Source organism: Trichosurus vulpecula, chromosome 9 (assembly GCF_011100635.1).
Source record: "Trichosurus vulpecula isolate mTriVul1 chromosome 9, mTriVul1.pri, whole genome shotgun sequence".
NCBI lineage: Eukaryota > Metazoa > Chordata > Mammalia > Diprotodontia > Phalangeridae > Trichosurus > Trichosurus vulpecula.
Genome location: NC_050581.1, coordinates 151,469,409 through 151,485,871, shown reverse-complemented (window position 1 = coordinate 151,485,871; position 16,463 = coordinate 151,469,409). Strand labels below are relative to the sequence as shown.

Below are 16,463 nucleotides of genomic sequence, written 5' to 3'. Positions count from 1 at the left end.
TGGATTTTGGGAAAGAAGAACCTATTTTCATTCATTCAACCATCCATCTATCCATCCATCTATCTATCTATTCATTATTCCAATAAACCTAGTATCTATAGTATGTAGAGTACTATATTGTGCACTACAGGAGATTAAAAGTTTACATCACAGATTTATAGCCAGAAGGCTTTGAGGTCAAATTATAAAGACCAGGGAATCTTAGCCTTTTTGTGTCTTGGTCCCTTTTGAGAATCAGGAGACTCCTTTCAGAATAATGATTTAAAGTCATAATAGAAATGTTAAATTTCAGTCAGAGGTTACCGAAAGTAAAGGTTTTTCCCATTGAAATCCAATGACCCTTTGAATTCTATCCATGGACCCCTTTGGGGGTTAGTGAACCTCAGTTGAAGAACCCCTGATTTAATCCAAACCCCTCATTTTACAGATGAAGAAACTGAGTCCTGAAGAGATTAAGTGTCTTGCTTGAGGTTATACTGCTAATAAGAAGCAGAATTGGGATTTGAACTCAGGTCTTTGGACTCCAAATCTGAATCTTTCCACCTTTTATCTGTGTTGTCTTCCATTAGAATGTGAGCTCTGAAAGCAGGGACTGCCTTTGTCCTTGTATTGGAATCTTTGGTGTTTTGCTCATACTAAGAACTTAATAAATCCTTTTTACTCACTTATCATGCCACACTACACAGTCACAGTTCTCATAGAACTTATAGTCTAGTGGAGGAGGGGAACAGAAGAGGACATAGACAGATAACACTATTGCTGGCTATTAAGTGCATTAAAGAGGTACAAAAGAAAGGACTGTGTGTGGAGGATGATGCTGACAGTGAGGATCATGGAAGGCTTCCTGGAGAGGGTGACATTGGAGTTAGGCTTTAAAGGAGAGGTAAAGCTTCAGTGGGTAAGGGGAGAGAGGGCATTCTAAGTGGAGGAACAGCTTGAACAAAGTTATGGAAGGAGGAAAGCACAGGGAACCTTAAGTAAAAAGAAAGTAATCCAGCTTGGCAATCATGTGGAATGGGCAGAGGATAGTGTTAAGATTCCAAGGATGAGGTGGTGTCAGATTGTCAAAGACTTTGAATGCCAAACAAAGAAGTCTGAACTTGACTCAGTGAGCAACAGGGAGCTCCTCACTTAACAGACATGCTGTCAAGGGGATTTCTTTGGGGTATGGTTGGACTAGATGGCTACCAAGCTCCCTTCCAGCTATGAGATTCTGTAAGCCACTGAATACACTGAAGAATGATCCAACCACATCTATACCTAAGGAATACTGGGCTGGGTAGGTTATGGACAGTTTGGAGTGGAGGGAGTTAGGGATGGTGGGAAGACAGACCAAAGTATGTAGCATGAGCAAAGTCATGGAGGTGGGAAGGAGTGTGACATTTTCAGAGGACAGTGAGGAGTCTAAGATGCCTGTAGCTGATTGTGTGTGGGAGGGATGAGAGATAGGTATGGAAGTATAGATTGGGAAGGCCATGAATGCCTGGATAAGGAATTTGGACTTTGTCCCATAGCCCACAGAAGTTTTTGAGCAGGCCAGTGACATGCCAAAAAAGAATGCTTTAGGAAGATTGTTTTGGCAAGGGTGCGCAGGAGCGGTGGGAGCCAGGGAGAGCCTGGAGACAGGAAGAGTGGGTAGGAAGTTATTGTGACAATATAGGGCCTGGTGGCAGAAGAAAGGAGAAACATAACAGTAATGATAGTAATAACTTGTGTTTGTAGAGCATTTTGTTGGTTGTGAAGCACTTTACATATGTCTTCTCATTTGAGCCCTATGGTTTTACAGATGACGAAACTGAGTCTCAGAGAGATTGAGACTTGCCCATAGTCACCCAGACAGTAAGTGTCAGAGATGAGATTTGAACTCAGCTCTTCCTAGACTCCAAGTCTAGTAAGTTCTCTACTTAGAAAGAGACTAGACATGGGGATGAGGAAGATCCCTCTGTGGTTTCAAGCCTGGGAGGTTCGGGGTGCTCAGTGATCAGAGAGGCCCAGGGAGGGATGCCTAGATGACAGGAGTCTGGGGCCCTAGGTGTCTACAAACAAAACAGCCCAAGGCTTTCTCTTCAATGTTTGCTCTTAGAGCTGATTTTATATTCCTCCTGGGAAGAATCTAAGCGGAAAAAGTAACTGAAATTAAAAACTACATCAAGGATGCCCCCTCCCCTGCTGTAAATAAGAATGAGAGCTGCCATTTATATAACGCTTTGTGGTTACAAGCATGTTCTATGCACGGCTTCCTTTGATCTTCACGATGAACAAGAAAATGAGGCATCTCAGATGGGTCATGTGCTTTGTCCAAGGTCTAACAAGTTAGGCCATACTTGAACCCCAGACAATGAATCCCAGGATCCCAAAGGTGGAAGAAATTTCATTGGTCGCCTAGTTTGGCCCATGCCCCACCTTCTACACTAGATGTGATTAATCCAAAGGGTCTGTGCTTGCATTTCAGGGGGCCCATGAGCTTGCATGGGGAAAAATTATTTTCATTAACCTCTAATTGAAATGTAGCATTTCCTTCAATTATGAATGTTAAAAAAAACCCACATGAGTTTGAGGAATTCATAGGTTTTAACAGACTACCAAAAGGACCCATGACACAGAAGTTAAACCCCCCTGCTTTACTTAACAAAGTGGTAATAAGTAATTTCAGAGGCTTTATGTGAATTCCTTTAGTAAAGGGGAGCCTATGGTCTCTGGAGGCAACACATTCCATTTTGAGTCAGTGGCATTGTTTGGAAATTCTTTCTGACTTCAAGCCTCAATTTGCCTCTTCGTAACTTTAAATGAATGCTCCGACAGCTGCCTTCAGTCTCCTGACTCCATGTCTGGTTCAATTTTTTGATATACAAAACTGCCATGTGGACCCTGGGAGTAATTGCAAAGAAATTTACCTTTCTTGTGCTGTTATTCATCCTGTCTAGAAATAACCACACATATAGTCTATACCTCCTTTATCCAGACCAGTCTAAAACCATTAAAAAAATCTCTTTTAAGGAATATTGTTAGAGGAATTCTGGTCTGTCCCTTTCAAGTATGTAGAATAGTTCAAATAAGACCTCAGTTCAAATTCTTCCTTGCTATTCTTTGACACCTGTGCTTCTGGGTAAGTGATTTGATCTTAGCTTTAGGCCTTCAGTTTGCTCATCTGCAAATGAACCTGAAGGTCCCTTCCAACTCGAAGATCTCACCATCCTAACAAAGTGTAACTCAGCAGTGGTCCTCTTTTAATGAATAGATTACAAATAATTTGTAATTCAAATATCAATAATTCTCATGGAAATGGGCCTCTAAAGCCCTTTAAAATGTCATGCCCTTTGCAGAAGGGAGCCTATAATTGTTTACAAGATGAAATTTTAATCCTCCTCTCTTTAGTATGATGGCAAACTTTAGTTTGGGTTCCAGTCTCCTTTAGCACAAATTTGCAATTAGTTTTAGAGAAACCTGGGAAGGCTTGTCTGAATTGATGCAAAATTAAGTGAGCAGAACCAGGAGAACAATTTATATAATGAAAATAATGTCGTAAAGACAAACAATTCAATGGCCATCATGATTCTAGATGATCAATGATGAAGCATCATATCCACCTCCTGACTCAGGGTACAGATTGAGACATATTTTACAGACATATGTTTTGCTTGACTGTAAAGACAAACCAATCAAGCAAACAACGACTAAGTGATGTTCTTCTATAGTGTAGTCCTCATATATGTGGTTCTCCTGGTTCTGCCCACTGTTCTGCAGCAGTTCATTAAAGCCTTCCCAGTGTTCTCTGACTCTGTCTGTTTCATCCCCTTTTTATGGTGCAGTAATATTCGATTGCATTCACGTACCACAATTTGTTCAGAAGTTCTCCAATGGATGAGCAGTCACTTTGTTTCTAGTTCCTTGCTACAACATGAAAATATTTTTGTACACGTAGCTCCTTTCTCTCTGTCTTTCCTCTCTTTGTGGGGCCTATTGCTAAGAATGCAAGGAGTATGGGTGGTTTAGTGACTTTGGGGGCATAGTTACAAGTTAACAATTCACAGCTGCTCCAACAATACATTATTGTGTCCACCCTCCCATGATCTGAATCTGTTTCATCAAATCATACAATCTTAGCACTGGCAGGGGACTTGGAGATCATTTAACTCAGTCTCTTTTTATTATTATTATAAACAATAATAATAATAACTTAAATATGTATGGACCTTGGTTATTTGAGTTCTTATGTTTATCTGTAGAGTTGTCTTGAGTGCTGCGGGAAGAATGTTGGTCTTAATCCCATCTTTGATATGTATTAGCTCTGTAACCTTGGGCAAGTCACTCATCCCACTCTAAATCTCCGCTTTCTTATGGGTAAAATGAGGCTAACAAGACTTCACTAACTTCGCTAGATTGTTACGAGGAATGTACTTTGCAAACTTTAAGGAAGCGCTAAAGTCTCATTATTATATCACACTTGAGCCCGTACTCTCCAGGACTGACTGAACAAGTGTATCATTACCATTTTACAGATGCATAAATCCCATGGGCGTGTGTGTCTGAGATCACACAGCAAATTAGTGATTGAGTGAGAACTGGGACTGGGTCCCCTGACTCCATGTCCTGTGTGTTTGTTGTGTTTCCTATTGAACTCATTTGAGCTCTGGCTACAAACTCATTCACATTTGTTTTGTTTTTGTCTTTTCTTTTCTCAGGGCCAAGTGTTTTCGGGGCAAAAAGGTCTGTGGAGATTACGACATCAAAGTGGAACAGGTAACTAAGACAGATCTGGCTGGGGATGGGGAGGGGAGGGTTGCCAACTGGCCAGGGTTTTGTCCCAGAAGCAAATTGTTTCTTCCTGATGGGTCATGTTATGGGGTGTGTGTTTGTATGTGCGCACGGTTTTTGATAGCTTTAGTTGGGGCTATATTACCACTTTTCCTTCCTGGAATCTCAATCTTTTGGCACTGGCGTGGAAGTGAATGTAGGGACATACAGGCCACCAGATACAGGGTGGTGAACAGGGTACATTCCTGGTACTAGATCCATTCTCCCTTCCATTATGGGATTATTTTTTATTCGCTTGAAAGCTTTGCTAATAGACAATGAGTCCTCCAGCCTCAGTGATACTTCTCAGTGTATAGTCTTCCTGGGACTGGCCTAAAAGGGTCATGGCTCTGGCATCTCAGATGCTCTCCTGCTACCTGCCCAGGAGAAGTCTCAGGGGAATGAGAAGTTACTCATAGGATTTCAGCCCTCCATTAAAAGTTTGGGGTTTGCAAGCCTAGCATATAAGGATATTTATTGCTGTATGTACACTTCCACTAAATGGCTGGCCATAGTGTCAGAACTGTGGTCATGTGGTTCTAAAGGCTGTGGTTCCCATATGTGTAGTTAACTGAGAGATTCCCTATAGTTTTACCACCACCATCATTAATAGCACTGGTGGCACCAAAGGAAGAGGAACAACTGGCCATAGGGGCACAGTGAGAGGCTGCATAGCATAAGGGAAGGATGTCCTTTGGATTTGGAATAAGACCATCTGAGTTCAAAACCTGATTGCAATACTTATTAGCTATGTTATGCCAAGAGAATAATTTTACCTCTCCAAATCTCAATTTCTTCATCTGTAAAATGGGAGAGGGGGAAAAATAATCCATGTTTTACTTGCCTCAGGAGGTTGTTGTAAAGAAAGTGCTCTAGAAATAGGACTCGTATTCCTGGAGGCAAGGACAAGGGTATGAATTCTGGAGGCTGGGGGCAGAGGAAGAGGGTGTTTGTTTGTTTTTTTGGTTCTCCATGCTTCGTGATATAACAAAAAAGACACCCAGGGGGAATTTGGCATCTTAAAAGGTACATTAAATTTTTATTGTCATCTGTGGCCTAGGACACCCCACGATCTCTGGTCTCTCACAGACTTAGTCCATTATTGGGAAAGGAACCCAAAGGAGTTATTCTTTCTTTTTGACTCAGGCACACCCCCTAGATTTTGCTCTTGGGAAATTTCTAAAATAAAGCTTAGTAATGGCTCATGTCTGTTTCTCCCAATGGAGGTAAGTGGGTCCATATGCTAGCATAGATACTTACCATGAATATTGGAAATGGGATAGCCTTTATTTCAATAACCATGAGAAATGTGTAAGGCACAAACTACTCACAGGAGCCTATGAATATAAACCATCCAAAGAACTTATTAGTTTCCCCCATGGAAGGACTTTGAGGGATATTTGATCTAATCCCCCCCGCCCCATTCGCTTCATTTCTGTATTATCTGAGCAACTCATTGCAATAGCAGGGTCATTTTATACACACACACACACACACACACATACATTTTATATATATATATACACATATACATATACATGTGTATGTATGTATGCATGTATATATAATAGTATAGTGTGATAAATGGTATAGTATGATGTTATATATACATATTCATACATATATGTGTGTATGTGCGTGTGTACATGTATATTCGTGTGTGTGTGTGTATATATATATATATATATATGTATATATCTATATATCATGGTATCTTTGGGCTCCCACTGGGAGCTTGTCTTGGACAGGACTATGGTCTTACTCTCCCCTCTTGTTTTTACAGGCAGAATTTTCAGAGCTCAACCTGGTGGCCCACGCTGATGGAACCTATGCTGTGGATATGCAGGTCTTCCGAAATGGCACAAAGGTTGTCAGGTGAGTGTCTGTCTCAAGGTCAGACGTAACTCTGACCCTGAGCACTCTCATCCTGACCTGTGTATGATGCAACGGAGGACAGAGTTCTCACTGACCTCAGAGGCCCTAGGAGCTCGAGTTGGGCAGTACCCTTGATTATATGTGGAGCTTTCTATGCTAGGTGATGGCAAGTGATACAAAGGGAGAAGAAGACACCACTCTTATTGGTAGGCGTGATGGGAGAGAGGAAATCATTGAATCTGTCCTTTAGAAGAGACTAATGCCATTTTCAGAGGTATCTTTGTTTATGAGAAAGGTATCCCAGAATGATGGGGGGGAAATAGTCCTTATCCTTAGAGAGTCAGCCAACAGGCATTTATTCAGGGCTGACTATGTGCTAGGAATTGTGCTAAACACTGAGATACAAGGAAAGGTAAGAGCCTTCAGTCAGGTGGGAGAGGTAAAATCACAGTATTTTCCTAGAAGTCCCCAGACTCACAAAACTAATCAATCAGTGAGTCAGGCAACTAGCATTTATTAATTGCCTACTGTGTGCTAGGCACTGGGCTAAGCTCTGGGAATGCAAAGAAGAACAAAAGGCAGTCCCTTGCCCTCAAGGGGCTCACAGTCTGACGGTTAGACAACATGCAAACAACTACACAGACAGAAGCTCTTTACAGGATAATTTGGGAATGGTCCCAGAGGGAAGGCACCAAGATTTAGGAGGCCTAGAAAAGGCTGCTTGGAGAAGGTGGCTCTTTAGCTGAGACTTAAAGGAAGTCAGGGAAGGCAGGAGATGGAAAGAAGGGAGAACTTTCCAGGCTTGAGGGGTGGCCAGTGAAGGCTCAGAGCCAGGAGATTCAACGTCTTATATGAGGTACAGAAAGGAGGCACGTGTCACTGGATTGCAGAGAGCACAGAGAGGGAAATCGTAGGTTGTAACAAGACTGGAAAAGTGTGAAGGAACCAAGTTAGGAAGCGTTTTCAAGGCCAAACAGAAGATTTATGTTTGATCCTCACGTAATAGGAAGCCCCTGGAGTTTATTGGATATTGAAATCAACAAACCTTTATTTAGCACCTACTACGTGCCAGGCCCTCTGATAGTGACTGGGAGAAGAAAGGCAAAATAAGTCCCTGCCCTTGAAGTGCTTCCATTTTTATATAAAGAGAGACAAACTCAGAGATCTACTGGTCTAATAAGAAAGGTTACAGTCCCAGGTTAGTGGGAAGAGAGTCCTTAATCTTAGGAAGTCCAGAGTCAGATGGGAGATGTATTTCCCACACCTGGAAAGTTCCCAGATAATATGAGAATCCTTGTGCTCAGTCTTAGGAAATTGCCATTCTGAGGGGTTTGATAATACATGCACGCACACACATGCACATATACATGCACACACACATATACACTCATGAATGCACCAAAAATTTCCAACAATACTTAGAACAGAACCTACAAACATATATATTCGCATGAGAACTTACATAAATATATTCAGGAGTACTCAGGGCTCCTAGATCAAGGGGAGGGGGAGGGGTAAGACCCTTAAGCAGGATATTGAAGGCACGGGCCTGGTTCAGAAGGGGAGAAGTTCTCAACCCCAGGTCTCTGCCTTGAGAATAATTTGGAGGTTTTATGGCCTTCAGGAGAATTCTATCCCTAGTGTGGTTGAAAGACCAGGAAGGAGAAGGGAAACTGCTTTCCCTGAAGTCAGTCATTTAGAGGCGAAAAAATCAGGAAATATTTACTGGGCCGGGCCTAGCTTTGTGCTAAGGTCTAATTAGGATAAAAAGAAGCATAACTAACACACAGCTCATGCCTTTAGAAAGCTTAAAATCTAGTTGAGGAACAACTAGATGGTTCAGTTGATAGAGCACCAGGCCTAGAGTCAGGAAGACTCCTTTTCCTGAGTTCAAATCTGCCTTCAGACACTTACTAGCTGTGTGACCCTGGGCAAGTCACTTAACCTTGTTTGCCTCAGTTTCCTTGTCTGTAAAATTAGCTGAAGAAGGAAATGGCAAACCACTCCAGTATCTCTGCCAAGAAAATCCTAAAGTGGGTCACAGAGAGGTGGACATGAGTGAAAAAATGACTGAACAACAACAACATATGTGCAAAGATACTTTATGATAATTGCCAGGCAGTAGCTGATTAAACACCATGCCAGTGAGTGCAATTGAAGACCCCAGGGGTCTGTCTTTGGCTTATGCCTATCCACATTTTTGGTGATGGCTTGAATAAAAGCATAGATGATAAGCTTATCAGATTTTCAGATGACATAAAACCAGGAGGGATAGACAATACTTTGGGTTCTTGGGATTCAAAAAGAACTCTTGACAGCTAGAACTGGTGAGCCAAATCTAATAAACTGAAATTTAATAGTGATGAATGTAAAGTCCTACACCTGGGTTTCAAAAATCAACTCTGCAAGTATAGGACAGATGAGGAATAGCTAGATAGTATTCATGTGAAAAAGATCTACTGTTTTTAGTGGACCTCAAGCTCAAACATAAATCTACAGTGTAATGTGGCCACCAAAAAGGGTAGTGAAAATTTAGGCAATATTAATAGAAGCACAGAGTCCAAAAGTAGGGAAGAGAGAGAGTCCCATGTATCCATCACCCCAAGTACATTCATGCCCAAGATCTGACTCTGTTGACTTCTTGAACACTTTTCTCTGTGGGTACACACCACTAGGGGCTCAGAACTTTGCCTTAGAGAGGAGGAGAATTTATAAAGGTTCTTTTATAACAATTCCCCAAATCCTGATAGAATTCATGAGAGGGCATGACACCAAGGTTGTACAATTTTTTGGTCCAGTTGCTTAGGCCAGACACACCTACCTATGGCTTATTCTATAATCCATTTTCCCCCAGACTCCTACAACTCAGGACTGATCTGAACCCAAAGTAGATTCTAGGGTTCTATTCCCAGATACCCCTTCCCTGAGACTTATCACCTAGTATTCTTGCTCCGCTTCTCCACATACATTCAATAACTGTTCCACATTCCTCCCATTCCATTATTCCTTACTATTTCATTGTGTTCCTGACAATTCCTGTGTCAACAACAACAGCTAGCATTCGTGTGTTTTAAGGTTTGCAAGCTTCTGTCTTCACAACAACCCTAGGGGATAGATGCTATTCCCACTTTTCAGATGGGGAAACTAAGGCAGAAAAAGGTTAAGAAACTTTCCCAGAATCACAAGCTAGTAATTGTCTGAGGTGGGATTTGAACTCAGGTTTCAAGGATGGATGTAGAAATCCTATGTTCTTATCCATTGTGCCACTTACCAAGTTGTACTTCCTGTTAGACCCATGCCTTCTCCTTGGAACTTACATTATATTTACTTAGACGGATGTAAATATATACACATACACACACATACACACACACACATCCTTATAAGTATATATGTGCGTGTATGTATGTGTGTATACGTACATATATAAATATATGTACATATAAATATATACATATGTGTGTTTAAGTATATATATATACATATATGTATATACATATTTCCCTCTAATAGAATAAAAACTCCTCTAATGCAGAGATTCTTTGGTTTTTGTCTTTGTACTGAACATAGTACCTGGCACATAGTAGGAATTTAATAAATGTTTGTTGAGTTGATTGGAACTGAATGGTAGGACCTGAGTTGGGTCTTGAAGAATAGACATGCAAACTGGGGCAGGCAGAGCAGGGATGCACTTCAGGTTGGTGTAAGGACTGGGAGAAATGCCCTGAGCAAAGACTTAAGCAGCTAAGGAAGGTTTGTGGAGGAAAGTGAGCACACCCAGCCTGGGTGGAGGAGAAGGTGCACATTGGGAAACAAATAGGTTGATTCCAGGCAAAGGGAATGAGTTCTTTATTATAGCAAAGATAAATTTAGAATGAGAAAGTTCCTAGATATTTGGTTGGTTTCTATTATGCAAATCCAGCCAAGATCCCAAAATAGCTTTAGGTTCTCAGGTGTCAGCCACTCCAGGTGTTCATGCCGAGACTATGGGACCAGCTATCATGGACATTGTAGAGAATATTCCTGAACTTGATGGAAGGTCACCCTCAGTGAACTCCGAGGTTCCTTCGACGTCTGAGAATCTGTGATTCTGTTTACCAGGAGTACCTTAAGGCCTCTGGTCAGACTTAGTTCCACAGCCATTGAAGGTAATTGTACAGGGTGTCCCTAAAGTCTGGACACATAGGCAAAAATAAATATTTTGACATATTTGGAATATTAACAGACCTTAGCCTCTTTGACTTCTTTTCCTGGGGTATGCTAAAGGAGACTGCTCAGTGAAAATCATCGATACAACACACTTGATTGAATGCATAAAGTGAATGTGCTAAAATTGACAGCAACGTGGAGCTATTGCATCGAGTTCACGTGAATCTTGCAAAGCACATCAACCTTTGCATCACAAATGATGGAAATCATATTGAAGATGCTATTTGTTAATATGCCAATTAAATAAAATGTTGCCGAAAATTTCATTCATTTCGTTTCCTGGAAATATGCATTTTTGCCTATGTGTCTAGACTTTAGGAACATCCTGTAAAAGAAGGAAAAAGAACAGTGGATTATGGGAAGAACCCTGGAGATGAAGGCACTAGAAATCTTGGGTTTGAGCCCCAGAGCCTTTGCTTACTAGCCATCTGACCGTGGGCCTAATCTCTCTGGGCCTCAATCTCTTCAGCTGTAAAGTGAGGGAGTTGGATTAGATGATTTGAGAGTATTTTCATACCAATGGATATTCACAGGTGAGAGGCAGAAAGGACCTTTGGGATCTCCTAGTCTGACTCCCTCATTTTTACAAATGAGGAAACTGAAGCCCTAGGAGATGAGCTTGCCCAAGATCACGCAGGTAGTCAGTAGCAGTGCTGGGTTTTGAATCCAAGCCCTCTAATTCAGAATCCAGCATACTTTACAGCATCCCACTCTGGTAAGACATGCTTCTTTTTTTTAGGTATGGCTCCTGACCGTGGGGTAAGAGGCCCACGTCCTGAGGGACAGCAGCTGGAAGCAGGGATGCTTTCCTGGACCAATTTGTACCAGACATTAGCTGCCAGACAGAGAATGTTCTGTCCTCTCTGCTTCCCGCTGTTGTTGCTCAACCTCAGCTACATGGAAAATATTTGTTCTTCCCCCCACATTCTGTTTTGGGGTGAGCCATCAGGAAGGAGAACATTGGGGAACTAGTGCCTTTCATCAGGCTGCCAGACCTTTGGCTCAGGAGGTTGGGCTGGGCCTGACCCAAGTGTTCCCTGGCTACTTCCAGAGGTGCCAAAGTCCTTAAAGATTGAGCTTGAGGACTAGGGCTAGGGTAGAGGGGGGAAGGCGTCCAAGTTTATCTTCATTTTCCTTTACTGATCCTTTCTCCCCCCACCCCCCAAGCCCCCACAATCAGGTGTTTTTCAGCATCTAAGAAACTAAATTCATTTATACTACATGGTTTGGAAGTGTGCCTCTGGGTACTCAGAATCCCCACCACTCTAAAGTGTCATCTTCATGAAGACTTTCTGGACTACTCTGGTCCAAGGTGATTTCTAATGTTATTTGCCTCTAAACACCTCTGAAACTTAGATTTTCTTTATTGAGTTCTTTTGGCTTTACATCATCTTCATTTTCCAATATATCATTCTCCCTCCCCCTCCCAGAGTGCCAGCCTTTATAATGAAGAATTTTTTAAAAGAGAGAGACAGAGACAGAAAGAGACAGAGACAGAGAGACAGAAAGAGAGAGACAGAGAGAGAGAGAGAGAGAGAGAGAGAGAGAGAGAGAGACAGACAGACAGAGAAGGAGGGGGAGAGAGAGAGATCAGTTCAGCAAAACTAAACCACACATCAATCAAGTCTGACAGTGTATGCAATGTCCCCCCATAGTACCCCTCCCCACCCCAATCTCTGGGAAAAATGGAGAACTTTGCATTTCTGTATCTCTCCTTCCGGGACAAGTTTGGTTATTGTGATTGATTACACAGCATTGTGTTTCAGTTGCATTGTGGTCAATCTTACCATTTACATCATTGTGTAAGTCATATACCTGTTTACTTCTCTCGGCATTAGTTGAAGTTCTCTAATGTTTCTCTAATTCTTCAGCTTCGTTGTTTCTCATGGCACATTTCCATCACTTCCATCTGTGTCATTTATGTTTTGAACCCATTGATTAAAGCACTGAACACGTAACCTTGTACTCAGTCAGGGGGTATCTAAACTTTATAAGCTTAGTTTGTCCTATGATTCCATGATTGTAGTAGCTGCATAACCCTGCCTTGCTCACAGGATGGCCAGTTGTAATGCTGTAAAGTTCTATGAGCCTTGTGAGCCGATATGACTTCCTCATCTCTGAAATAAGGATCGTAACCCCTTCCCTTCCCCCATTCCTCAGGATTGCTGGGAGGATCAAAGTGGATAATGTATATAAAGTTTGTAAACTTGGGGCAGCTACGTGGCACAGTGAGTAGAGCACCGGCCCTGGAGTCAGAAGGACCTGAGTTCAAATGCAGCCTCAGACACTTGACATACTTACTAGCTGTGTGACTTTGGGCAAGTCACTTAACCCCAATTGCCCTGCCTTCTCCCCTCAAAAAATGTAAAAATAGTTTGTAAACTTTAAAGTGCTATGTAAATGTCATTTATCATCATCGTCATCATCATTATAATTTGGGAGCCGGGGAACTGGACCTATGATTTCACTGGTGTAGTCTTGGTAAAGAATGGGGCACTTATGTGGTACAATGGACAGAGCAAAGGGCCTGGAGCTGGGAAGACCTGGGTTCAAATCCAGCTCAGACACTTACTAGCTGTGTGACCCTGGACAAGTGACTTAGCCTCTCTTGCCCCAGTTTCCTTGACTGTAAAATAGGGATACTAATAACACCTACCTCCCAGGGTTGTGAGGATAAAACAAGATAGTATTTGTAAAGTGCTTAGCACAGTACCTGGCATATAGTAGGCATTTAATAAATGCTTATTTCCTTCTTTCCTTCCTATAAATGCCAATCAGGACCTACTGCATTGAAAATATTCAGCAGGTGGCTGGTGATGTGGGACTGGAGTGCAGGAAATAAATTCGGGTTGGATAGGAATTTTGAAGTCATTTGTGTAGAGTTGATCATTGGACTCTTGGAAGTTGATCAGGTCACCAAGAGAGAATGTGGAAAGAGAGAAGAGAGCCCAAGACAGAGTGTTGCAGGGCATCCACACATATGGGAGAGAGCTGGCTGATGAATTGACAAATAAGCCTAAAAAGGAACCTTCAGACAGACAGGTTGGAGGATAGAGACAAAGCAGTGGCATAAAGACCTAAGGAGAGACAATATCCAGAAGGAAAGAGTGGTCCAGGGGTACAAGAAATCTTGCAGAATGAAGCCCGAGAAAATGGCTGTTGGAGTTAATACTTAAAAGATTTCTGGTGGACAGTAAAGATTTGCTGAATTTCTTAGCCATAGGAGGAGGCTAGGCAATGAAACCTTATTAAGTAATACAACCGTGGAATGGGCTCCCATGGGAGGTGATGGCCTCCTCCTCGTTGGGGGTCTTCAAACAGAAGATGGATGGCCAGCCACTTTGGAGCATGGGTTGGACTGAGCGCCATCCCCACATTGCCATTCTGTGAGTCTGTGATGCAGAGTAGTATTTAGTATATAGGATTTAGAGTTGGGAAAAATATCTGAGATCATCTGGTTCTGGGGTTCTTAACCTTTGATGGGTCATGTATCTCCCTTTGGCAGCAGTGTGGTAAAGCCCATCCATTCCTTCTCAGAATGATGTTTTTAAGTCCATGAAATAAAATACTTCGGATTCAAAGGAAACCAATAATATTGAAATTCAGTTATTGAAATTAAAAAAAAATTCACAGAGGACAGGTTAAGAAACCCTGATCTAGTTGAACCCCTTCATTTCAAGCAGGTGGAAAGTGAGGCCCAGAAAATAGAAATGGCTTACTTAAAGTCAAAAAGCCTATAATTGGTAATGCCTGGGTTTAACCCAGGTCTTTAGGCTCCAAATTCTGTGCTTTTCCCTCTACACCAGTGATGTCAAATTCAGATAGAAAGGGGGTCCACAAGACTAAACATAAGGATTCCTGTGGCAGCATAGTGACTTCAAAAACCACACATTAACATTATCTGTGTTCTAATGTATTTTTGCTTATTTGTAGAAACATTTCCCAGTTACATTTTAATCTGCTTGGCTTCACCAGAGGGCCATCTTGGCATTACTCTACATTGGCCTCAGACTAGGGATATGTTCATGGATTTGCCCAGGGTCACACAGCTAGTAAGTGTCTGAGGCTGGATTTGAACTCATGATAACAAGTCTTCCTGATTGCATGGCCAGTGCTCTATGTACTATGGCGCCACCTCACTGCCTGGGGAATATGTAAAGGGTCTGCATACAGTTCAACTCACAATAGGATGTAGATAGAGGCATCCAGTTGGGTAAACAGTCTCTGCCTCTATTCTTCTCTTCAGATCCTTCCGGCCAGACTTCGTGCTTGTCCGGCAGCACTCCTTTGGCATGGCGGAGAATGAGGACTACCGAAACCTGATCATTGGCATGCAGTATGCTGGCATCCCCAGCGTCAACTCTCTTGATTCTATCTACAACTTCTGCGACAAGCCCTGGGTGGTGAGTGAACAGAGGGCCGGGTGGGACCTGGGAAACCACCTTTGCATTGGTCCCTGTGGTTGTGTCTCTCCTGCACCCTGGGGAAGGGGGTCCCAGTGATAGAGGATGCCAAGGGACCTGTATCCTCCAATATGCACCCACCCCATGGCCAGCAGAGGGCCTGAGAGGACCCTAGAACTTGGAACCTGGGCTGTGAGGAGGTGGGAGCAGAGCAGAGTGGAATGATCACAAGGCGCCTGAAGAAGGCCGTGTGTATGTGTGTGTGTGTGTGTGTGTGTGTGTGTGTGTGTATGTTTGACCATATGTGCATGTCCATGCATGTGTGTGCCATCCAGGCAACTCTGGCTCAGGGAATGTTCTGGAAGATTATATCTAAACAATGCATCCATTCTTTAAGGATGACCCGAAGGGCATGTAACAGCTGCCATCCGTCACGGGAGGCTGGAGGGGTAGCAAGAATGCATGCCACATGTCACAACTCATGATGTGCGCTGAAACATGGCCCAGCTGTTGGATGGGAGCTTCATGAAATTATTAAGAGCTCAGAAGGGACAGCTCAAAGCAGGCTGGCTCCATGTTGACTGATTGTACAGCCATCTCTGCTAGCGTGTATATGTGAAAGATGTCAATGAGATTCTTCTGTACACACACACACACACAGACACACACACACACACACACACACGTACCACAACACAACACAGAATTTATAGAGATCTTAGAAAGTACCCAGTCTATCATATAGTAGAAAGGATGCTAAATTTGGAATCACAAGACCTGAATTCAAATCCGAACTCCTCCAGATTGGTGGCATAGTGCTAGCCTGGAGTCAGGAAGACCTGAATTCAAATCCATCTCCAGAGGCTTACTTGCTATATGATTTTAAGCAAATCATCTGTTTGCTTTGGTTTCCTCAACCGTAAAACAGGGATAATAAGCACCTGCCTCACAGGATTGTTGTGAAAACAAAGTCAGATATTTATAAAGCACTTAGTATAGCACCTGGCACATAGTAGGTACTATATAAATGCTTATTCCCTCTCTCTTCCCACTCACCGCCTTGGGACCATGGGCAAGTTATTTAACTTCTGGGTCTTCTCCTCCTGTAAAATGAAGCAGCTGGACCAAATGGCCCTTCCAGTTCTGTACCTGTAATTTGTGGATCCAGTCCCTTCATTTCAC

The 16,463-nt window shown here is 42.5% G+C and overlaps 1 protein-coding gene across 1 annotated transcript in view; it reads left to right on the top strand.

Annotated features, from left to right (window-relative positions):
- The first annotated feature begins 4,687 nt into the window (after positions 1-4,687).
- The window catches only part of SYN2 (synapsin II), a 93,898-nt gene continuing 82,122 nt past the window's right edge, over positions 4,688-16,463 (top strand). Inside the window, 3 exon segments of the mRNA XM_036739656.1 lie at positions 4,688-4,740; positions 6,578-6,669; positions 15,125-15,281. Of these exon segments, the coding sequence (XP_036595551.1) occupies positions 6,635-6,669; positions 15,125-15,281 (192 nt within the window). The 5' untranslated portion in view covers positions 4,688-4,740; positions 6,578-6,634.